This window comes from Aythya ferina, assembly GCF_964211825.1.
Source record: "Aythya ferina genome assembly, chromosome: 2".
Lineage (NCBI taxonomy): Eukaryota > Metazoa > Chordata > Aves > Anseriformes > Anatidae > Aythya > Aythya ferina.
The window spans coordinates 62860183-62886140 of record NC_140297.1 but is presented as its reverse complement, the minus strand read 5'-3'; the positions used below and the strand labels follow the sequence as shown (position 1 = coordinate 62886140).

The following is a 25958-nucleotide window of genomic DNA, read 5'->3' as shown; positions in this document are numbered from 1 at the left end:
CCGCACACCGACAGGAGAAATCAGGGGTGTTGCGGCCTGATGAGGCAGCCCCCCGCACTACAACTCCCAGCGTGCACCTCGCCCCTCCAGCGCCGGCCTCCGCAGGGTTGGGGCGGCGCGCGGCATGCTGGGACTTGTAGTCGGCAGTGGAGGGCGGACGCTCGGCGGGGGCGGCTCCTGCGGGGCGGTGGCGAGGCCTCGACAGGGACGGGGACGGGGACGGGGACGGGGACGGGGACGGGGACGGGGACGGGGACGGGGACGGGGCCCGGGTGGAGTCCCCGGGGGCTGCCCGGCTCCGCCCGGCCCGGCACCATGCTGGAGTCCATCCGTGTGACCGGTGAGTACCGCCCCGGGGGGTCGTGGGGTGGGATCCTGAAATCAGCCCTCGGGGCTGCAGCTCAGGTTTATCCTGCTCAGAGTCAGCCCTCGGGACGGATGCGCTGCTGCAGGAGGAGAGCAAAGAGGTGGATATTTTTTTTGGAAAAAAAAAAAGGTCTTAGGTGGTACTTCAACATTCCCAGCATGGCACGGGCTCTGTTTACTGAATGTCTTGGTGCGAAAGTGTTAGAGAGCTCAGCACCAGTCTTTTTTGCAGGAGCTGGCCCTATAGCGAAATAATTTCCAGTTGCTATAGGCAGAGCTTCTAGTGCTGTTAAGTATGAGTTGCCTGACTCTCTCTTCAAACTGATGAGTGCTTGTAACCCTTAAAGGCATTTAATAATAGTAAGAACAGACGCTACCACAAAACCTTGGTCAGATTCTGTTACTCCACAAATAAGCCTGCAGCATTTGAAAGTCAGTGGGACATTAGAGATTCATGCATAGCCCTCTCCATAGCCTGTTTGTTGCAGAACATGCTTTCTACAACCTTCTGCACCCCCAAACCATGCCATCTAGAGCTAATGAATTAAGTGTAGGTTTGTAATCTATTCACATTACCTGGATACTGAAGATAAATGTAACAATTTAACATTTGCAAAATATATCAAAGGAGAAATCTTACTTGTCATATTCTTATATTTTCTTCTCATCTTTCAGTTTCAGACTTTGCTCTTTTCTTATTATTTGTAGGCAGATCAAAAATTATTTGCATTTGAAAATCCAAGTTGAACTATTGGAAGTGTTTTCTCATTTGGGGCAAAAATAAATTCAAACATGCTCTAAAATGGTAACACTGAACTGAAAAACTAAAGCAGTGTCTCAGGTGATTACATTCCAAGGATAAGCACGCATCTCCAAGAACATCTCTGCTACATGCTGTAAAAAGCACACTTGCAGTTTGGAAGGGATTTGTCAATTATGCAGGTATAACCTGAGTGACAGGTGCTAAAAAAGCATGAGCTCTCTGTGTTTTTAGAGCATGGCTAGCTGGGCAGATGGAGATCTGTGCCCACAAATATGTCATTATTCACCTCATGCCACCTATTTTTGAATCCATTTGGATAGTAACAAGCCAGTAGTCTAGGTGAGGAAGATTTTTTTCTAAAATGCTATCCAAAATCTAGAAAAAAATCTTACATGGGGTTCTTATTACACATATTATCAACATAATAAAGTATTAGTTCAACACATCAAATGGAAACCAATGATATAACCTAGTTTCTGAATTTGTCATAAAATTTAACATATTTTTCTAACAGCCTCTGACAAGATTAGGCAGTGTGTGATGCCACAAGATCCAAAGCTCATGATGGGATAAAAGGTGTGCAACATAGACATGCAAAGTATTTCATTAGCACGGAATTAAGAGGAGATCTGTGGATCCCACACACCCTGTGTTAGCAGATTTGGGGTATGTCCCTTCTCCAGTAGTATTTTGTGTGGTTCTGTGACACATCAGACATTGGCATCTGTGGTATGTGGCAAGTCCAGCATCGACAGCTCCAGCAGGTACCTTGAAAATGACAGGGTTGGGGCTAGAGCAGGAGGTGGTCCTGCTCGTGTGCAGGGCCCCATACCCAGACAGGAGGGATTTAGCTCTGCCCAGTGCTCTGCCCTGCTAACCCACCTCATGGGGTGGCTGAAGCCAAATGCAGCTGCTCATAACAGGGTCAGAATTGTACCCTGGCCTAGGACAGACCAACTTTCCACTGAACAGGAGGGCTTTCCATCTTTTGGTCCCCTACTGATGCTAAAGTGGGGACAGGCAGCTCTTCTGCCCCTTCCTCCTTCTACATTATTGCCTTCCACTCCCAAACCTGGCTGGTTGTTTGGTTCAGTAAAAATTTAGATCCTGGTGAATTATTACTGTGTTATTGTTACAGAGAGGAACAAGATAAAAATAAATGGAAGTAAGCATGCTGGGAAAGTCTTAGGAGAGACTATGTCAGTTTTGGTTTTTGTTTCTAATAGTTGAAGGACTTGGGGCTTTGTGACTTTTGAGCATTTGGGGATGAGATCAGTGGAGAGAATCTGTGTGCATAAGTCATTGGTGTGTGCTTTTTGTTGTTGTCTGCTGTCAAGATTGAAATGTAAAAAGTCAGAGAAAATAATATATATACATCTCAGAACAGCTGTAACATACAGGGATGAGATATGAAAGATAAAACCTATATGAAATGTAGCGTGATATGCAGCATAGAGCTGTAGCTTACTACAATGGCATCCAAGTTGCCTTTTGCAGACTTCTTACAGGTAATCTGCTGACACATCTCATGGCATCCTGTAAAAGCTAGAAATCACTGCTATTCCAGTCTGCATGATTAACACGGGCTGGTGATCCACCGGCTGCCTTACAGTGGTAGGAGCTGTTGTCACTTTTTGAAAACACTGAAACACATTATCAGACCATAGGCTGAACTGGCTTTATATCTAGAATACAAAAATATCTGTTTCAATCACCACCCACTACTTGGACCTTAGAAACTCTTTAATATAGTTTAGTAAAGTGAGGTTCCTAGAAGACAGCGTGTTTTTTGTTTGGATAACGATGTCTGGTCTGTAGGTAGTCTGAAACAATTTCTATTATTGATTAAATTGACATATTCAAAGCTGAACTTTAGAAGCTTGGTGTGTGGCAACATAGTCATCATGGTTGACATTGTCTCAAATATAGTTTTCTAGTTGTAAAACAGTGATGACCACAGGAACCAGTGGAAGAATTTGAAACAGTGGCTATACGTGTATGACCTCTGTGAGAACTGTGGTGTTACCTGATACAATCTCCCAAATCTGATGTATTTTCTGTTGATTCTAGATTTCCAGCAGAAATACGCATCGAACAGTATCCTCCTTCAGTTGGGAGAAGGTGAAGTACAACCACCTTGGTGTGGCACCTTAAAAGCCCTTTCCTATAGAACTGCACATTGCTATAAAACTGCTCGTATAAAGTAAAAGATGGCACATACAGAGTTGGGGGACAGCATTTTTGGTAGCAATCACATGCATACAAAGCCTGCCAGGGAGAGCTCAGGAGAATCCTGACTTGCGATAATCAGAGGTTATACAGACACATGTATTTATTACTGCCCAACAATACTACTGAGTGCTGAAAGATTGCTGTCAGGAGCTTTTTATACCAGATAGACACAAGAGCTTGGGGGTGAGAGGTATGGGAGAGGAGGGGTCCCATTTTTGAGTGGTTTTCTAGAAAATAAAAAATTCACTTCTTATACACACTTGTATTAATTCAAATTAGTTCGTATGTGGTGGCAATTTAAGGCTCACTCCTCTGCTATTTGTGGCTTCTGAGAATTGATTACTAAAGAAGGGGAAACATTACTGCTGTTTACATTACATTATCTTATTGTCTATGTTTTAAGAAGATGCACTTTGCTTCTGTAGACAAAAATGTAAGTGGAAATTAAAGTCTCATGCGCAGAAATTTAATATTTCTATGTCCAGACATGGTGAAAACCTCACCTTTCATTTGTCCTTCTCCAAAAGTAAGGATTCTCATCCTGCAATACTTAGAGAATCGTGTGCTCATTGTGAGAAACACTCCGTAGCCAATAACTTAGGCTCAGGCGAGGATCTCAGTGAAGTAGTAATTTATTTGCGATTGCAATGGCGGGCGCCCCACAAGCAGGAGAGAGCGCATCTACTAGTTCCAAAACACAGTTTATATACCTTTTGATGGCAGGACCCTCCCCTGTTTCCCCACTGAGTGGGTAATCCAGATTCACAATCTATCTGATGCTTCACAAACAATGCATGGCCTTCAGTCGCCAGCCTGTTAAATTTCAAATTTCTTTTGACATTTTTACTGCTTGAAGTGGTAATGTTTCTTCACTTATCTGACTTGACTTGACACCATGATTTTCACCTAATTGTCCTAAGGAGTCTGATTGTCTGCATTTTACAAGGTCGCCTGCTAAACTTTTCTTATCACTGTAAGCATATCTCAGTACCACATTCCCTCCTTCTAAACAATGTAACTCTGCAAAAACAACATTTCTATTCCCACAATTCCCCCCTTTTCTTTTTTTTTATAAACTGTTGATTTTTGCAAAAACTCTTTTTATTTTTATTTATTTATTTATTTTAAGTGTAATTTGGTAAATATCTTCCTGTTCTTCACTTTCTTTGCTCTCCATTTCCTCTAATATCATTTTATCTGAGTAGGGTGGTGGATCTATGGTCATTTGTTTCAATAATGTGGTTTCAATTAACCGCTGGACAAGTCCCCTTACACAGGGGATAACGCAACAGCCAATAGCCGTCAAAACTCCTGCTACTATAATCAAGGATGTAAATATGGACATTACCATCCCTTTCCATTTACCAAACCAAGATTTCAACCATCCTGTGATGGAAGTGTCTGCTCCCGAATTTTCTGCTAATTCATTGGCAAGGGTGGTAAGCCCTTGCAATGCTCTTGTTACTGTGCCATCCAGGGCAGTATTGTTAGGGATAAAAGTACAACAACGGTTGCCCAGCATCACGCATACATCACCCTTCTCCACGAGCATCATATCTAATGCTATCCTGTTTTCCCAAGCCATTTTGCTGATGGCATCTAGTTGTTCAGCGATTCCTCTCATCGCATCCTTGGTATAATTGATGAATCTCTGCTGATTATAATAGAAATAATTAATCCAATCCACATTTTTATTGATTGTTACCCACCAGAACAGTAACTCAAACCCTGCAGCAATTTAATTTCTGGCTTTATATTCATCCCGAACTCCTCTAGGTACCACAACAGAATCTATGTATACTCTATCATCAAATGATATTCCTAAGCCTCCTTTACTTCTTCTGGGTATTTGTGATGTTTCTCTTTCAAATGCCAGGGTGAAGGGTATAGCTGATTGAACAAGTGCACAAGTGCCTTCCCAATTAGATGGTAGGGTGGACCGTAAGATCTTCCCTCCACCGTACCACCAGAGATCTGCCCTGGGGATCTCTAGTCTTGAGCAGTTTCCCATCAAGTCCTTGGTAGCACAAGGCAAATTCTCCCAGATGCCAGGTAGCACTCACACCCTGCCGTGAGAGGCAAGCTGTATGGTTACCTATAGCTGTAGAGAATGCAGGGGGAACTGTGATATTGTTATCATGCAAGAAACAGCAAAGAGTGACTTACAGGCCTCATTTCCCCAGGCAGTCTTTTCTTGGTACAATGCAATCATACATCGCATCCCTTGGGAGTCTTTGGTCCACCCCCATGGGAAGGGCACTATCTGGGCAATCGGTCATCCCGAGGCACAAGCATAGCAGTAGCTACGGTTGAGACTCTGGACAGTATATTTGACCCATTCTATCCAGGCATTCACGTCCCCATACCCTGTTTGAATCTCAAATGTTTGAACTGCCACATTTCAGAGGGCCTCCTGTTTACTCTCCTGTTTTCTCCTTGAGTTTCTCCCTTTCTCTGATGGCAATAGAGGATCGTTTCCATACAGCTATTCTCAATCTGGCTGTTGTGTCTCTCCCAGTTATTTGTTCTTTCTGTTCAATTGTCATTGGGCATTTAAATCTCCACAAGCTAACACCTCACAAGCATCAAACGTGACGGCTTGTGGTACATAACCCTCTGTCACAGTCACCCATATTTTGATGGGGTATCCCGTTTTTGCTATTATCTGGTCATGCCTTTTCCAAGTTACCAATTGACCAAGGCCTTCTCTGAGGCCTAGAATCACTAAAAACAAAATTAATAATCGATTTTTCCCTGTCATTATTTTTAAACCTTAGGTTTCCAAATAATTATCGATACAAAAATAAGATGTACACTACTACTATAACAACCCCCCCCTTGGGAGCACTGCAGTTCGCTATAGGTCTGTCCTTTCTCTCAATCACAAGTCACACTCGTTAGTTACCTGTGAAAATAAAAGGTTAGTTTACAATTGTAAGCTCTTATCCTGCTCAGAGTCCACTATGAGATTTTTCTCTTCAATTTCAACTTCCAACAAGTCTTTTGTAGGAACAGCTTCCCAGGTACTAGCGTCGACAGATGCTCGAGTATAGTGAGTCCAACCTTTTTCCGCAGTTCTTACGGCTGTTTCAGTGGTCAGTAATTGTCCTTCCCATTCAGGCCGGAGTTGACTCTTTCCAGGTCCAAATCAGGACCCAGTTTCCTGGATGATGGTGGTGAATGGGGAATTCCAAAGGTGGGGTTTGAGCCAACAACCCACAGGTCCTGAGAGATGACAAAGAAGAGGACAACCCCAGAATACAGTTCTTAAGGAAACTCTCTTATTTTGAATTGTGGTATCTCATCCCTTCTGCCCAGATAGGGCAATCTGAACAGCATCTCATATGGTGAAATTCCTATATCCTTTCTTGGTGCTGTTTAAACCTGTAGGAGTAAGCATTTTACCCAAGGAAGTTGGGTTTCTAACACTAGTTTAGTTAATTGCTTCTTTAATGTCTGATTCATTCGCTCCACCTTCCCAGAAGAGGAGGGGTGCCAGGGGCTGTGAAAATCCCACTCAATCTCTAAGGCCTGCTTTAACCCTTGCAGTAAAGCTTACACCCATCTAGTCACGTGGTCAATTAGGACAAACAAATAACTCAGTAAAGTTTACCTGTATACTTTGGAAAGGTCAAACCCCTGGCTCCCGTCCCCCTCTAGATGGGTTACAGAACACCTTTTTATTTACCTTTTGACATATGGTACATCCTCTACATATGTGCTTCCCTAAAGTGTATATTCCTACACAGACATACTTTCTTAGCACAACATCACACATTGCTTGCACCTCCCAATGACTCTTCTGATGTAAAACAGTTAATATTTGCCTCATTATCACTTTACTCCCTGATGGGAGAGAAATGCTGAATATCGATTTTCCTTCACACTTCATGGTTCCTGATTCCTTAAAAAATTCATTCTTTTAAAACTTTTTAGTTCTTTCTTAATTTTCAATAATTCCCTGAACTCTCTCTGGATTTATTCTTCATTTTCCCTCAGACATTAGATGCCTTAAATACCTGACTTCTCTTTCTCCATATTGTAATTTATTATTTATTTGTTTTCAATACTCCCAAGCCCTGCTTTCCCAGAAAGTTGAATAGCTTGTTAGTAGCTTTCTTCCCAACTCTTTTCTCCTGTCCTGACAATAGAAAATGATCCACATATTTGTTAACATTAATACCTTCTTGGGAGGTTGGAATTGCTCCAAAATCTTTTTCTTTTAGAACTTACCCAAATAGATAGGTGTCCCTGTAAACCCCTGAGGTAAAATTGTCCACCTATATTGTTGCTTCCGCCCCCATTTCAGGGTCTTTCCAGTCAGAGGTGAATATACATGTATGTTTGCTCTCAGGGCCAGAGAGCACTCCATTAATAACAGCTATTCCAGCCTAACAATTTACTAGTTGAATGCCCAATTTCATCATCAAATCCCTTCCCAACAAATTAGTCCTTGCCTTGGGTACATACAATAATTACCCAGTGATCATTTTATCCCCTAGTCTCAGCTTGGTATCCCCCCCAAAGTGGCACTGTTATCCCAGCCCCTTCTACCCCCATCACTTTTTAGGGTTTCATTAGTTAATTTAATCCCTGATACTTTTCAGGTCAGTAATGACCTAGCTGTTCCCCAGTGTATTGGGTTTGATGGCAAGGTTCGGGGGCTGTGAGTAGGGGGTTGGGAAACTGCAGTGGCAGCCCCCGTGAGAAAAACCCAGAAGCCTCCCCGTGGCAGATAAGGGACAATTTCATCTGGCCCCAAAGGGGCCCACTGCTGCCCAGAGCCAAGCCATGAGCAATACAGTCCGTGCCTCTGTGAGAGCACATCCACGAAAACAAACAAAGAAACAAACAAAAACCTGCTGCTCAACAGCAGTTGGGAGAGTGAGAAACCCCCCCGCAGACACCAAAGTCAGTGCAGAAGGAGGGGGAGGAGGCGCTCCAGGCGCTGGAGCCGAAGCCCCCCTGCGGCTGCTGGAGAGGCCCCTGGTGGAGCAGGCTGTTCCCCCTTCCTGTCCCCCTCCCCGATGCTTGGGAAACTGACCAAACACCACAGCAAATATGCAAATATACCAAAACTTCTAGACTGTTACTTAGATAATGCCTACATCTCCTTTCCCTGCTCATTCAATTTCAAACAGCTCTGTTAAATACTACATGTCACACCTTTAACACCTTCAGCAACCCTTTTAACACTTCCTTTATCTTTTTCCAGCCTGTACTTTTCTAATACCAGCACCAAAGGCTCAGGGTCCAACTTAATTCCATACCTTTTCCCTCCAAGATACTGAAACAACATATCAATATAGCATATTTCATCCCATTTTCCTTCTTTCCTCCTTCTTCCACTCCAGATATTCCTATTCGAAGTGGCCAGCCTGGCCACACTTAAAACATCTTACGAAAGCCTGTCCCTGCCAGGAATCGGGTCACAACACAGGCCGCCTTCTTTGCCTGCCATTCCTTCATCTCTCTTCCTCTCCTTTCCATCCTGGCCCTGACTCCCCCTGAAGATTTTCTTCATCTTTCTCCAACCCTCTGCCTCACTACCCGCTGCACTGTCAATACCATTAGTTTCACTCTCTGCTTTTCCTTCTCATCTCCCCTCCGGACACACACCTCCAGGGTCTCCCGCAGGAGGGTCCCCCAGTGACTGTTCACTACATTCCCCCCACCTTCTGAAGCATTTTCTGCGTATTTTGCCAGGCTTTAATCACACAATGAACTTTCAAGAGCCCTTGGGATACTGGGTCCTCTGGTCTCATCCCCAAGTACTTTCTCATTCTGACCCCAAGTCTCTCATATGATTTCTGTGTTGCACACTATTATTATTCCAGCCAGGATTGGCAAGTGGGTATTTCTGCCCTGCCGGTATTACCCCTGGTCCTGGAGGATGAGCTCTTTCCCATTCTTGTATAGCAGCTCTCCTCCTGATCATTCCCATTTCTTTCCCTGTAAACAACATACTTATAGACATAATTCCCTCCCCCAAGAGTATAAATCAGGTCATAGGAACTGGTCTAATTGTTCAACTAGGCTGTTGGGGTCCTCGAATAAAGACTTCCTCTTCTTCTTAAAAGTCCTAACCTCTCTGCTGGTAAGGAGGAGGGGGTAGTTCACCTAAGAGGATACACAGTTAGTGTTAGTACTGTTAGTATCAGGGAAGGCAAAATTCTCAACATATCTTCTACCTTGTTCTAATTCTTGCCAGAGCCTAGAGTACGATCCTTCTTTAGGGACAGTGTTAATTCCAGTCCCTGTCTCCCTTCCTGGAGTGACTGCTGCTGCCACCAGTTCAATATTAAGATTATAGGGAGCATAACTTGGCTCCTTCTCTGAAAAAGGAATCTTATTGTTTACACATACATTTAAAGCCTGAATTTTCATCAGACCCGTATTTTGGCCAAAATACTGCTGTTTCCTTAATTGTTTCTTTTGTCCAGACTGATACACAATATTTAACCCTTTTTTTTTTTTTTTTTTAAATTATTTTTCTTTTACAATCCCTCTAATTTTGGGATTATGTTTCCAATTTCTTATCATTCTTCAGGAAGAACTATTAGTAGGCACTCCCCCAGGGATATCCCTGTCCCCTGGAACTCATATTTTCCCATTTTTCCTAACCCTCGCCAGTATGTGCTACAGAAATTTCCCTTCTGCAGTGTACCACACACCAACGTACTGAAAGATGGGCGTGTACCGCCAAGCACTTCCCCGTGCCAGCGTTACCGCACACCTGAGTTTACCAGATTCCCTGGTGTACTTCCAAGCACTTCCCCGTGCAAGGATTACCGCACACCAGATTCCCCTGGTGTAGTGCCAGCACTTCCCCGTGCAAGGGCTTACCATACACCAGATCACCCGACCCCCAAGGCAATACTTAATATTTCTTACCTTGGTCTGTGCACAGAGTTACCGGATCGATTCTTAAAAAAAAAAAACGGAGTGCCTACCTTCTTCCTTTCCCCACTACTTCATGGATCCTGCCTCTTTAACCAGTCTCGGGCCCTCTGTCAGCTTTCCGCAGAACCGCCACCGTCGATGCACAGGACCGCTGAAATCAGCGGGGCATGCCTTCCTGCTGCTGCGGCGGTGGGGCTCCCCAGTAGGTAACTGGATCCCGGACGAGCCCCCAAAATTGTGAGAAACACTCCGTAGCCAATAACTTAGGCTCAGGCGAGGATCTCAGTGAAGTAGTAATTTATTTGCGATTGCAATGGCGGGCGCCCCACAAGCAGGAGAGAGTGCATCTACTAGTTCCAAAACACAGTTTATATACCTTTTGATGGCAGGACCCTCCCCTGTTTCCCCACTGAGTGGGTAATCCAGATTCACAATCTATCTGATGCTTCACAAACAATGCATGGCCTTCAGTCGCCGGCCTGTTAAATTTCAAATTTCTTTTGACACTTTTACTGCTTGAAGTGGTAATGTTTCTTCACTTATCTGACTTGACTTGACACCGTGATTTTCACCTAATTGTCCTAAGGAGTCTGATTGTCTGCATTTTACAAGGTCGCCTGCTAAGCTTTCTTATCACTGTAAGCATATCTCAGTACCACATTCCCTCCTTCTAAACAATGTAACTCTGCAAAAACAACATTTCAATTCCCACACAAGAGAAGGGCAAGGTTGGAACTGGCAAAGAAAAGTCACTTCTGTCTAACAAGCCCACAGAAGTGTGAAACACAATTTCAATTTTCAGTGCCTTTTGCATGCTGCTGCTCTGCACCAGGGATTCCCTCTTTCCCTTATGCCAGGGGTCAGAGCAGGAGGAGAGTGCTCCTCCACTACAGGAGCTATATTTGCTTCTATTTAAACCATTTGGTTTACAGTGTTTCTGCTCTTTTTTTTTTTTTTTTTTTTTTTTTTTTTTTAAAGCCAGCCATTGTTGCGCAGCAATTTCAGTAGATGAAATCGCAGCATTGCTTTAAGGATGAGAGGTGTGCTTGAACTTGCTGATCTCTCTTCCCTCCTTTTTAAATATACCTTGCTGTCTGTATTAAGAAGGAACATGTGAAGCACTGAGGTCTTCTAAATTCATGCTGCTGTTTGTATGGTGCTGCAAATTGTCTGCTGTGGCTGGCCCACTCTAACGTTTTCATCCTTAGCGAGAGTAAGTTCTGCGAGTCAGGTCCTGCCTACTGGACTACTGATACCACAGCACAGACCCCTGTGGAAAATCACCATGTATCCTGCCTGCGTATTCACATGCAGGTTTCTGATTTTTAAAGTTACTCTTTATCCATGCAAAAGCCTTCCTTGCATGATAAATATCAGATGTTGCTTAAAGCCAGAAGTGTAACTGTCCACATAGGTAAAGCCATGTGCAGAACCCCATTTTAGAAAGGTCGGTTGTTTGCTGCAAACTGGTTGCCCTTGTGCAAGATGTGCATCTATACATGGAGGTGCAAGCATAAAACACTTGTTTAGCTGCATATTTACAAGTCTCTCTCTAGATGCGCTTGCAGACTTCTTCCATTTGTCTAGAAGTCAAGATTGACATGATATGACTACAGTTAAGACAAGTTGTGCATTTCATTTGTTGTTGTTTTGAGTCTTTAAGATGAGTGAAACTGTATGAAACAGTTAAATTTGTTCTCAGATTTCCCCCCCCCCCCCTCTTTAATGCAGAAAAACTTCACTGGCCTAAGCAAGAGCTTTCTAAGAAATCAATCCTGAGTCCAGAACATAAGGTGAACATTAATAATGAAAACAGCCTCCAGCACCTGTCTCCTGGAGTCCTTAAGGACACTTTCACAACAGGAACCAGCAGCTACAACGTCCTTCTTCAGAGCAAAGAAGAGAAGAAACACTACACTCAGAAGCAGTCCTCCGCTCACCACAAGAAACACAGAAAAGCCACGAAGTGCTCTACCACCTCACGGAGCAGCGAGCACCGCAAAATCCAAGTGCCCACTGCCAGTGCTGGGTGGTGCTGCACAAACAGGCAGCCCTCCATCTTCATCACCAGCCCGGGGTCTAACAGCATGAAGTTTGCAAACACTGTTTCAGTTTCAGGGAACAGCATAGGACTGCCACCTAGACCCAGAAGTAGAGCCAAGAGGCATTTCAATCAGTCAAAGCCAAAGCAATCCCAGTCACCAAAAAGCTGTGGAAAAGAGGGAGATGTCTCTGGCCAAAAACTCTGTCTACTAACTGCAATCAAGCCTTCCAATGTGGAGAAAGAGAAAATGAAATTTTTCAAGTCAGATTTCACATACAATCCTCAATTTGAATATGCAAACCCTGCTTTGCCAAACGTGTTAGCTAAACATAGCCAAGCATCTGACAGATTTCTTAAGCAGGTACAGTTACTTTTTTTTCCTCATTTTATACTCTTAACTATTTCTTCCGCACTTGCAAAATGTCACTTGGCTTTATAGCAGGTGAAAGTTGTTCATCCTCATTTTCCTCACATGCTGTTTGAAAAATGCATCAACAGTAAAACTCAGAGTCTTTTTTGACTGAAAAATGAAAGTCTGCCTAACTGTTAAAGGATTTGATAGAATAAAGGCACAGTTTCTCATAATGGGGTTTACGTGAAACACAGTTTAAGGCAAGAAAGATTTTTAAACAGTGAAGCAGATGTAGCACAGAAAAAAAAGCAAACAACAACACACAACAAAGCATAAAGAAGCTTTAATAAATAGAGAAAAAGATTGTGTAGAAGTCCTCTTGGTTACACAGGTGGGGGGCAGTTACTTGATATTGTTAGCAACATTAATCATAGATAACAGCAAATCAACAATAATTTGTCAAACTGGATTTAATGCGAACTATCCCTTTTAAAATGAAGTAGCCTTAAAATGATTTTATGCATGATGGATGATTTTATGGAGCAAGCCTGTCACTGATTCATCCTTCTTAAAAAAAAAATAAATTTAAAAACCACCACATCCTCATTATGAATATTCATTATCAAAAAGGGTGAGTGATTCCCCAACATTATTTTATTTATTTTACTATCAAGTTTTATCAAGAAAAGCATTTCTTAAATGTTTCAGCTCCAAGAAGTACTGAACAATATCCTGCACGTCATATACTTGAAGAAGCAATTTTAACACAGCTGTAAGCCCAGCAGGTGGCACTCTCTCTTTTTCATTTACAGCTAGCTTTAGAAATTTTCATCTTTGTACACATTTGAATTTCATTTCATGCAAATTTACTATCCAGAAAAAGCAGCACGAATCAAGATTTTAATCAGCAAATATTGTACAAGCACTCACTTCTTCTCATTGCTAATGTTTTTCCATGCATGCTTTCATCATCTGAAGAAATACACAGGTATCTCATAGAAAGCGTTAAGATTCAGAAAAGATGACTTGAAAGAAAATAAAGAATACTGCATCAGATTTTGGTCTGCAATAAGATCACAACTGCATATAGTCATCCTTTTCCCTTAACATTTTGTTTTGTGTTAGGTTTTTGGCTTTCACTGGAGGCTGTAGTTATTTTAGGAAGCTTTGCTTTTTGCAAACAAAAATGAAATTATTCCTAACCTATCTACAAAAGGTGCTTACAGAAACTGAATGCTTGCTCTTCTATGACTAATACCTGTGCAAAAACAGCTTTTCTCTGACAGAACTCTCCAATTTCATAGTGGGGTTCTGGGATCCTTTAGTTAAATAGTATCAAAACCTGACATATTGTAATTTTAAAGGATTTTTAATCATTTCCAAAGTATTTTTACCCACAGCTGTGCCTGGTAAGACACTAGAATAGTTTGTTTTCCTATCTTCCTCTCTGCTTCTGTGCATATCTGTGGAATCGATTAACATAGCATTGCAGCAACATTTCTGGAAAATGAATCACACCCTACCCTGCCTTGAAGAAAACAAAACAAAACAAAACAAAAAAAAAAGGCGGCAAAGAACAACATGGATTTGCAAACCATTAACAGTTCTCTAAAAGGAAAAGCATGGGGCTGCTCAAAGGCCTAACTTCCCCAGGCCAAATCAAAGAAAATTTTCAACCTTGGGCACAGTACACCCCTTTTATCAATTGTCTTTTCAAAGTCATGCAGTAAACATTTTTGAATTGTATTAATACATTTGAAAATAGTAATTCTAGTGTCTTTACTTCCATACTTTGCTCTATTTCTTTGTTTCTCCCCCTAACTCACCACGTTTTCTTCACAATAAGTTTCTTTCATGAATCACACAAAATGTGCTCTTAGAGAACCTGAGAATAATAAAAACTAATATGTAGACTTGCAGCTTTTCACTTTGATTGACACCTCTAGAGTTTCAGAAATGGTTCTTTTATTGTTGTATGTCAAGGTCAGCGCAGCAGCTGTGCATTGTAGGTTTTTTTTAATTATTATTTGCTTTTCTTTTGGCTCAAACTTCTTGTCCTCTGTTGTTGTTATTAACACAAAATATTTTTGATTTTTGCACACATTCTATAGGTAGAAATGTGTATTTAGAAGTAATTTTCCCCAGTGTTTGCAGAGCAATTGACTTTACAGTTGGAGATTGCTAAACTAAAATTAGCACAGAAGATGCAACATCAAGTAATCTGCTTGTGAACACCTGCATTTCTTGAACTTTACATGAAGGCAGGAAAGCTGTTAATACATACACATTTAAAGTAAATCATTTTGTTGAAGGAGTAATCCATCCCGTAAAAGAGTTGCACATCCTTTTCCCTTGCGCTTATAAGAAAATAGCAATTTTGAATTAATAAATAAATCAATTGTGCCACATTCTGTTTGTATTACATGCACACATAAGTTATTAGTAGAGGTAGCCTACAATTAGGTGGAGCTGGAAGGGCAAGTGACAAGACACTGAACACAGCAACCCCTCTCAGCATTCAGCTCATGTCACAGACAAAGCGTGTTGAAGTCTCAAGAATGTGTATATATTGGCTATAAGGAGCACTCAGTTGTAAGGCATGTCATTTTCTGCTGCTAACCAAACCCGCTCCAAAACTAAGATTTGTAGATAAAGCATATTAATGTGCAGTGCAAAGGTGATGGGGCCATCCAAGTGTCACAGTTCTCAGGGAACTACACGGGCTTCCCTCTTGCACTAGGGCAGCACTTCTGGTGCTACTACAGTAGGAACATAGGTTTGTTTCAGTACGCAACCTCATACAAAAAACACATGAATATTAACTTTTAATTCTGTACAAAGTACTTGAAAAGTTTTTCATTAAGGATATATCTGCCAGATCCAGGTTAACTAAAACATACTCTTCATCACACAAAGAGCAAGCATGCAGAAGAGCCAAGGCAAACGCTGAACAACCCCCCAACCACTACAGCCTAAATATGCTATCCTCAAAAAGTTGCACTTACCTCTCTCCCTCCTTTCCAGTTGCACCCAAAGAGGAGGTGCAGCCACCAGTTTATGGCTGTTGATCAGCCTAACAAGTTCCATCTGGTACCACTTACCCAAGCATGCAGCCAGAAGGTTTTTCCCCTTGCTTACACACAAATAAGCAGCGCAGGGAAGAAAGCAATGGTGCCTGCAAGCCTTGTCTATCTCACAAATCTCATCTGAGACTGCAAGCCTTTTGTAGCAGAGCTGCTTCTGAAGTTGGGGAGAGCTGGTTCTCTATCACTAAGCCCATTTTCTACTTTGGTTGCCCTGAACAGAGCTGGAGCAACTCTGCTGTGAAGACAGTAGCTCTCAAGTAACTAAGTTGTATTACTGCACATGGATGACTTGGGATTCAGAGAGCTACTTGGCTGTAAACAATTAAAAAAGCCAACACCACCAAAACCTAGACCTGATAATTACACACAGCCTTGCCTTGCTCTCATTAGCGCTTCTGTATCATTACCTTCATATTCGTATGCAGAGTTTGCTGTGCAAGGGGACTTGTAAATGCTGCTTCTTTTAGCACTCTTTGGTAGTGATAAGAGGGTTTCAAACAGACATTTTTGGTAATAATGAAAAGAACAGGGATTATTGCTCCTAACCAGTGACCTGGTACAACCAAGTAGTCCTTTTGCTCTGTTCTTTTCCCTGTTGCTTGAGAATTTACTTTGGCCCTAGGAACTGTAGCAAGATCAGCACCTTGCTTTCTGCTGACCCAGAGGCTGGAAAAGAAGCTCATTGTTGGATGCTGGAACAGGCAACAGTTTGCATCCTGTTCTGGGTTTTCCTAGCAAGTTTTTGCAACACCTGACAACTCAGACAGCTGCAGAATCCCAACAGTGGGGCTCCAGGTTGTTTTTAGGATGCTAAAAATCCCAAACCTTTTCCCCTCGGGTAACGCCATCACCTGAGGTGGTTGTGGCGAGCATCAAAATCAACAGTATCTGAAATGGGAGAAGACAGAGTAGGTCTGTGCTTTTTCAGGAGAATATTTCTCTGAAAGCCTGCTACTGACACTATGCTGTTGATTCACGTGTCTCACAGATTTTTTCTGAAAGAAAAACCTTAAGCAGCTTGGGGAGAGTTTAGGAGAGTGCCTGAAGGCAGGCACTAGAAGCAAGAGCATGGGTCTCCTGGCTGCCAAACTCCTGCCACCTGCCTTGGTATTTGGGTTTCAGCACCAGGGAGTTTCCTGTTACAGAGGGCCGAGCAGAAGGTTAATGTATGTACAGTGTTTGTTTTCTCACTGTTTGCTGTGATGAGGTAGCTTTAAAAAATATCTGTGTGCCAACTAAGGAGAGTCCCCTGGGATGACACTGCCAAACCAACCCACGCAAAGCTGCATCTCATAGTAGTACTTTGTCCTTATAAACAGTGGCAAGACAGAGAATGGGTTAATAAAGCCTACATGCCCTTCTCAGACACTTGTTTTTAAGAGTTTTCATGTTCAGAAGAAACTGCCACCTTGCTCTTAAATGGTTTTGGCAGTCTTCTGCTTCCTTAGACATGCTGTTCTCCATCCCTCCTCTACTCTGATCAGCTCCAGATTTGTCCTGCTCTTTTCAAGAAGTGTGTAAACTATATCACGGGCTGCATCAGAAGAAGTGTGGCCAGCAGATGGAGGGAGGTGGGTGTCCTCCTCTACTCCCCTCTCATGAGACTCCACCTGGAGTGCTGTGTTCACCTCTGGGGCTATCAGTGTAAGAAGGACATGGACTTGTTAGAGCAGGTCCAGAAGAGAGACACAAGGATCATCAGAGAGCTGGAGCAACTCTGCTGTGAAGACAGGCTGAGGGAGCTGGGGTTGTTCAGCCGCGAGAAGAGAAGGCTCCAGGAAGATCTTATAGCAGCCTTCCAATACCTAAAGGGGGCCTACAGAAATGGTGGGGAGTGACACTTTATATAGGGAGTGTAGTGACACGACAATGAGTAACTGTTTTAAACTGTAAGAGGGTTGATTTAGATTAGATATTAGGAAGAAACTCTTCACTCAGAGGGTGGTGAGGCACTGGCATGGGTTGCCCAGAGGAGCTGTGGATGCCCCATCCCTGGAAGTGTTCACGGCCAAGTTTGATGGGGCTTTGGGCAACCTGGTCTAATGGGAGGTGTCTCTGCCCATGGCAGGGGGTTGGAACTAGATGAGCTTTTAAGGTCTCTTCCAACCCAAACCATTCTATGATTCTGTGGTTCTTTGATTTCTCTTCTTCAAACCTAGCTCTCATCTTTTGCTGCCTTTCTCGGCCTCCTTCAGTCTGTGCATCTCACTCATCTTTTTCCTGTTTGTTTCTTCTCCATCCAAGGCTTTGGCATCACGTTATAGAAAAAGCTTAATTCACACAGTTTGATACAAAACTGACCTGGACCTCACACATGTGGTTTGCTTAGACGCAGGCCAAACTCTGTTCCTGTGGCATCTGTGTGAGGACTGAGAGCAGTCCTGACTGGGAGAGGACGTGTGATGATCAGCCTTTCTCTGCGGAGTATTTGGTGGGATCTAAGCCAAGATTCTTCTCCCCCACTAGCAATGGTGCTGGTGTTCCTGCTTCTCTGTAGTAACATATATATATATATATATATATATATGTATATATATATATATATATATAATGTTAAGAAGACCTGTTCAGTCCGTCATGCAATTTAAGTGGAGGACAGGAGTCATGATTTCCAAACCATTTGTCAACTCACTCCATGATTTTATAATCAGGCACTATTCAAAAACATCTAGAATTTAGCTGTTACTCTCAAATATTTCAATTTCTACATTGCTCACAGTCAGCAGTCAGTGAAACTGTGAGGCTACATACATACTCATGAATAAAACAATCCTGGTCCAGTTCTCTGGCCCAGAGGGCAAATGGCAAGGCATGGCTCGTGCTCTCATGGCTAAGCACTCCTCATCCAAACCGGAGTGGCCTCCTTCCCACTTGTGTTGGGAACACAGGAGCTGTGGGACCCTTCAGTCAAGGCCAGGCGTTACCTGAGGTGGCTGGTTCAGCCAGGGCAGGGTCATGCCTGCAGGCCTACCAGCAGTTAAGCTCAATGCATAGATCCATTCCAGCACCTGAGCCATTATTTCTGGCTGTGTTTGATTTCCTAGGAGAAACGCATAGTGTTGGATATTTTCTAAAAGGTGCCCTAAGATCCCTGAAAACAGAAATGACCAAATTGTGGCTGCTTTGGAAAACGGCATTCGTCCTTGCATCCGTTCCTGCACTGAACAACTTTCAGATAATTTAAAGCCAGACTTTTCCACCCACAGGATTTACTGCATTTTAAATCACGTTATTGAAAACTTTTAAAGGGAAGTGCTGCTTTATACAAGCATACAAAATACATTTGAATGCAGAAAGACCTGTCTCAGCTGCTTGGGGAATTGCGGTTCCCTGCCTTTGGCCTTGGGGAGAGCTTCAGCTCAGGTTTGGACTGTAACTCAGCCTGAAGCAGCCCCCTTACATCTTGCTTCTTTATCTGGCTATCATCTTTATAAAAGTGTTATTAATCACAGCAACATATTACTGTTACAGCTCTGAAGCTGACATAGTTGTGACAGGATACCTCAGCCATCTCGTAGCAAACGGGTTTCCACACAGCTCTGTAGGAGATGGCTCGACCACACAGGCCAAAGTCCATGGCCCTATTGCCGAGCAGCATAAGAGAAGTTCTTCCTGGTGACAGAATTAGTCTTTTAACAACCAGTAGGTAATTTCAGCTAACAGAACCACCTAGTAACTTTCATTCAAAACTTCACCTCCAGCATCTCAATGGACTTGAAGAAGACCTTACCAGAATCCATGGCTGAGAGACAGGGTTGGCTGTGAATAGAGATGGAAAAAAGAAGAGGTTTGGGAGACAAAATACAGTGCTGCTGGGCAGCAAGACTCTTTAGGAATGGAAATTACAGGTGCACATGTGAAGGGGTTTGAGCATCAAAGAATTTAAGTGTGTTTAATCTAATGAGCTTCACTGAAATTTAATCTCAGCAAGTATTGAAGACAAATTTTGTGCCAGAAGATTAATTCAGAGATAACGTCTTTCACAGTGAGCAAATGAAGGTAATTAGTTATTCAGGGAAACCAGGTACACCGAAAAACCTAGCAGTTAATATCTTAGGGGTCTGGCACCTTACAAAGGAAACTGAAGAACTGCAGAACCATGAGTTACTCAGGTGGCCAGCTGAGAATAAACTTCCTGGGACAGCGGTCAGACATTTTTGGTTTGCTTCTTTAACCATGGGTTTTGTTGGAAAATACCTCAGCTTTTGCAGAGATACTGAAACCCTTTTTAAAAAACAAACAAACAAACAAAAAAAACAACAAACAAACACTAAGATTTTCAGAAGAAGTTAACAACAGGTATGTAATAATTCAGTTTAAAAAGGAAAAAAAAATTGGAAAACATACAAGCTATTAAGAACTAGATTTTCCTTGATTTTGTTCTCTACATTTAGGCCATCATCCTAGACTTTGCTAGAAGCAATTTTCCTTAGTCCTCAGAAATATTATGCCTTCCATTATGGATTCATGTATTCCTCCTTTTAATACTTAAGTTGGACGCTGATCTTGCTTCATTTGTCTGAGGTCATTTTTAGATGATGTGTGATGTTATGACTTGACTATTCACAAGCAAATGAATTACTTACTGACATGCAGTAATCTCTCTAAACTTTATTTATGTGTTAGGCCCTGCCACAACTATGCATGCATACAAGACCTAATGTATGGGGAGGTTACTGGGAACTGAAATACCATTTGCATCACAAGTCTTCAGTACAGATGTGTAGTTCTCCATACTCATATTTCCATGTGATTAATTAACAGAAGTAACAGTAAAAATAATGGCACCGAGCCTATTTGAATTGTCAACAGTAGTGGGGAGGTAGAACGATGCAGGTGAGGGTGCATCCTCTATTTCGATACATTCTTGAAAAATGCCATTTGTTGTTGAGTTGCAGAAGGATGCTGAAGTTTTCATTGCATAGTAGTGTCATAACAGGGAGAGGCAAAACCAAAGTGAATGGGGTGGCTCAAGCATTACAAGGGCATGGTATTCTGCTCTTTATGGTACCTCTGGTCAGACATTCAGGCACCTGATCTTATAAAGAAAACTTTACAAAGAAAAGATAACATGTTCCTCATTGGTGCCTTTCTTCATGACATCCAGTTCTTAGCCTAACTTCAGCAAGTGCAGGGGCCAGCTGCCAAGATGGGCTGGATCCTGAGAACAAGCCCAACGCCACAAGGCTGAGTGGCGGCACACAGTTCCTCCTGGTGGGACGTCATCTCAGGGGTGCTGGGTTAGGACATTACAATCCCGAATTTGCTCAGGGTGGGTCTAGTGCATGACTGCAGTATGTTCCTAACAAGCCTGAACTTCTGCTGGAGTTCGCAGGGTGGTTAGGGAGTAGCAGCCGCGGGAGGCAGCGAGGGGAGATAGGGTTCATCTAACAACACCAAGTGGCTTTATTGTGAGCTTCTTTGTGCTGTAGTCATGCTCTGGCTATACTCTGCCTTTCTGGACCAGTTGTGTTAGTGCTGCATCATGGTGCTGCTATGCTGTCCCTGAAGAACTAGCGGGATAGCTGTTGGAATATCCACAGGTGATGTTTGCAGCAGGTTTCTGCTTGTACCTCATTTTCAGATTCAGTATTAATCTTTCCTAGCCCATGCATTTTGCTCCCATGGCTGAGAAGGGTTCTGTCAGTAAAAACTGGCTTGGGAGACCCAGGTGTTCTTTATTCTTCTAAACAACAACAACAAAAAAGAACTGACCAGAAGGCCCTTCAAATTTAATATCAAGTATGAGAGGCAGACAAAGAAATATTAAATTAAGTGCAGTATTTCTTTGGCATTCAGGTAACTTATCCTTCATCAAAGAGATACAGGACCATAAGAACACATCATAACTACTAGCACTTACAGCTTTACTCAGGAAAATTACTGAAGGTTGCTTAGATTCAACTTGAAAAATATTAGAATGGGATTCTTAATAGCAGTGAGAGATACAAAATGAATGGCTGTTTTGTGGACAATAAGCTAATCAAACAATGCCAGAATTGCATAGCTGGAAACAACAAGAGTGTTATCAGCTCGGTGCATGGATATAACTGTACAAGGTAAAGAGAGATTCAGTCTGCAGGATCTCTACCATCATTATTAGCAGTATTTTCTTAGCAAGAACATTCATTCTTTAAGGTAATATCAGTCGCATATATATATTTTTTCCCACTGATATCCCTGGCAGCTTCTGCTATCACATCTATTAAAAAAATCAGTTTCCTGTAGCTGAGCTACTGCTGGGTAAGAAGTTATTCTAGACTGCATTTTCCTTGAAGAGTGTGAAATGACATATTGGAAAGTAGATTATTGGGGATGAGCATTTCACACCCCAGCAGTAACATCTTCAACATGCAAAGTTCACACCACATAATAGGCATCATGCTCTGCTGACTACCCACAAGGGACTTCTTCCAGCAGCAATACATAAGAGAGCTCAAGTTGCCATCACTTTATTTGCCTAATGAAACTTTCCTTCTTCATTTTTTGGGGTTATAGAGAGATAGTATGGTTTAAAGGAAAGTTCTGTGGATAAAGTTTCTGTTCTTTCTCATCCTTTCTGAAACACAGAAATCCATGGTACAAAGGATTTCATCGTAGAGACATTTTTGGTAGAAATATTACTGTTTAAATTATAGCTATACATCTATTTAATCATGCTTCAACAATTGTAAATCAGAAAATACGAAGAGTTGTAGCAAGATGACAGTAATAGTTGATATCTTTAAAATACTTTGGAAAGTCATAAAAAGAAACATGCTGCCAACTTAACCTGTAAATGTCCTTGTGAGCTATTACATCTGGTTTACTAGGCAGTTGTGCAACTTTGCCCAAATGAAAGATAAATGGGTATTATTTCACAAAAGTGATAATCATTGGTGTCATGCTGATGCATGTGGATCGAACATAAGTTAATCAGAACTTTTTTTTCAGTACTTTGGCATTAATATATGTCTGAAAATGAAGTAAATTGATTACAGAGTGTGTCAGCCTACATTCAGTGACTACAGTTTGATTTTGACTCCCAGCAAGTTAAAAATAAATGGAAGAGAATAAGAAAAGAGAGACAAAAAAAAAAAAAGAAAAAAAAAAAGAGTGGATATGCCAGTCTGACATTGGGTTCTTACTGCCTGCATATTTGCTACGCTTTTGTATTTTATAGGCCATTAATATTATGGAGCGGACACTGCAGAAGTACGGAAGCTATGAAAAATTTGAGCAAGCCACTGGAGGCAGCTTGCTGACCAAAAGCCGCATCTGGAATCACGTCAGGAAATACATGGTGAAGGAGGGCTGTCTTGGTGAGGTAAGTCATATGCCAGATCAGGAAAGAAGCCTTTATTTAGATCTTTCTTTATTTCAATGAAACTGTCTGCTCATGGCTGGGACAGGCGTACACTTCATTGGGTTAAAAACTGGCTGGGTGCCCAGGCCCAAAGAGCCATGGTGAATGGAGTTAAATCCAGTTGGAGGCCAGTCACTAGTGGCATCCCTGAGGGCTCAGCACTGGGGCCAGTTCACTTCAATATCTTTATCGATGATCTGGATGAGGGGATTGAGTGCAGTAAGTTTGCAGATGACACCAACATGGTGTCTTAAGTTGATCTGCCCGAGGATAGGAAGGCTTGACAGAGGGACCTGGGATATTCATGGGTAGTCAGCTGAATATGAGCCAGCAGTGTGCTCAGGTGGCCAAGAAGGCCAACAGCATCCTGGCTTGCATAAGAAGCAGTGTGGCCGGCAGGGCTAGGAAAGTGATTGTCCCCCTGTACTCGGCTCTGGTGAGGCCGCACCTCAAGTACTGTGTTCAGCTTTGGGCTCCTCGCTACAAGAAGGACATCAAAGGCCCTGAAACATGTCCAGAGAAGGGCTATGAAGCTGGTGAAGGGTCTAGAAAACAAGTTTTATGAGGATCAGCTGAGGGAGCTAGGGTTGTTTAGTCTGGAGAAAGGAGGCTCAGGAGAGACCTTGTCATGCTCTGCAATTACCTTAAAGGAGGCTGCAGTGAGGTGGAAATTGGTCTGTTCTCCCAAGCACTGAGCAATAAGAAGGGGGGAAATGGCCTCAAGTTGTGCCAGGGGAGGTTCAGGTTGGATACTGGGAGAAATTTCTTCACTGAAAGGGCTGTGAAATACTGGAACAGGCTGCCCAGGGAAGTAGTTGAGTCACCATCCCTGGAGGTCTTCAGAAAACATGTAGATGTAACACTTATTAACATGATTTAATGGTGGACTTGGTAGTGCTAGGGGTCAAAGGTTGGACCAGATGATCTTAGCAGCTTTTTCCAACCAAAATGCTTCTCTGATTCTGTGATCTTAGAAATTACACATGGAAGGACTTGAGAGACTGGCTGGGAAGCCTTTCCTCCATAATTGCAATACTCCTTACATCATATTTTTCTCATGGCTTTGCCCAGTCCCAATTTTTGAACAATTCAGATGATGCATAGTCCTTCATATGGCTACTTGAATACTTCATGTATTCAAGTAGCCATATGAAGTATGGCTACTTGAATACATGAATACTTCAGCCATCTCTGTGAGCCCGTTTCCTGATTCATATGTGCTTATTCTTAAATTAACCTCTTTTGGGAGTACCCAAGAGCGACACCCTTCCTTCCCTTTTTTTTTTCAGCTACTTGGAGAGTAGCACATTCCCATTTATTTGACAGTTCTATCCATTCTCTTGTATAAAATTATTACACCAAAGGTAAGAGAATTAAGAAAAGGCCAAGAAAAATAATCAGCAGCCCAAGAGACTGATTTATAGGAGTTTGCACAAATGAAAGTGACATCAGTGAATAAAAATGTCCAGAAGAGGTTTAGTTGGTTTAAGTGCTGTTTTTTCCTGACTTCAACCTTCTAATATTTTACAGTCCTGTGCAAACAAACTTATTTCCTCTACTTAGGATTTTAGACAATGTCTGACTGAGTTACATTGAATTACTTGGAAGAGTCAGACAAAACTGAGTGTAGGAAAAGAGAATTATTCCAAATGAAAACATCAGCTGACACAGTCCAAGACTTAGATGATATCATTAGCAGTGAATGAGACTGGAATAGGAGATAGACAAAATAGACAAGAATCAGTTTATAAAACTAAATTTAATTACTAAATGTAATAATACTAGGAGAAACTGCTAAAATCATTGCACCTTTTTGGGAGACTGTAATTTGACACTGATACCAGACTTTACCTATGTTTTTAAGCGTGAGGTTACCAAGCTATAGTTTGGAGAAAGCGGAAAAAAATACACAATTGAGATCTTCGCTGTGCTTTTATATCCCTTAGCGTTCATGTTTGTTTTGGTTTGTCTTCATGGAAGCAGAATGCTGCACCTTCCTGAAACATCCTACATCCTTCTTAATGAAACTTTTTGAAAAAGTACAGTTAAATATGTCTATTTAGTATTGCCTGAAATACTACAGAAGTACTCTCTTCATTTGAAGAAGCATTAATAAAGTTAAGTGGTACCAGTACTTTAAATCTAAATGCCTTTTATCCCTGGGTCCTTTTTTGTTAACTTTGATAGCAAAAAACAATCTCTCCTTTAGGTACTCTTTTGAGGAGTACTGCAGGGACTATCTTTAGGTAATACTTAAAGAAGGAAAAATGCTTAATCTTCAAAGAGAGTTTCCCATCTCCCTTCCAGTCACTTGTTTAAAAATTCTTTTTAAAACTCAAACACCAAAACATATCAGTATGCACCGATTTCCTTCTCTGTAGGTATTTTTTTATTACTAATTTTCCAAGAGAAAACAGGAAAATTAGAATTACATTCCTGTATAAAACAAAACAGTATCAGCATTTTAATAAATATTTAAATTCTGCATCATGTACTGGGAGACAAAACACACAGTGCTCCCCCCCCTCCTCCATGTGATTTCAGAATTGCAACTAAGAAGGTTCCAGACAGCTAAGTTCAAAATAGTACCACGATAAGTAGACACTGTTCAAAAAATGTAATTTCTCTAGTTTACTTTGCAGCTGGTTGCCCCCCAAAACTAGTCAGTGTTACCGTATTTAATTTTGCAGTCTCATATCTGCCTGTGTTGAATCCCACCGAAGCTTGAGGGATTTATCAGAAGCATAGGTGACTACAACATGTCAGCAGAGTCAGGTATGTCTCTCGTAGGTTAGTTGCTGTCAGCAAGAGCCATGAAGGGCAAGGGGGCCAAAACAAAAACAAAATATTGGAAAGGTCAAAGGGAA

General features: G+C 42.0%; 1 protein-coding gene across 3 annotated transcripts in view; it reads left to right on the top strand.

Moving 5' to 3' along the window:
- Nucleotides 1–252: 252 nt before the first annotated feature.
- Nucleotides 253–25958, top strand: part of MATCAP2 (microtubule associated tyrosine carboxypeptidase 2) — a 35156-nt gene continuing 9450 nt past the window's right edge. Inside the window, exons 1-3 of one of the 3 annotated variants that reach the window (XM_084508943.1) lie at nt 259–340; nt 11996–12669; nt 22909–23052. In XM_084508943.1, coding sequence (XP_084365069.1) covers nt 316–340; nt 11996–12669; nt 22909–23052 — 843 coding nt within the window. In that variant the 5' untranslated portion in view covers nt 259–315. Of the gene's footprint in view, nt 341–388; nt 3251–11995; nt 12670–22908; nt 23053–25958 lie in introns of those variants that run through there. The other 2 variants (XM_084508942.1, XM_084508944.1) reach the window with 2 other exon arrangements.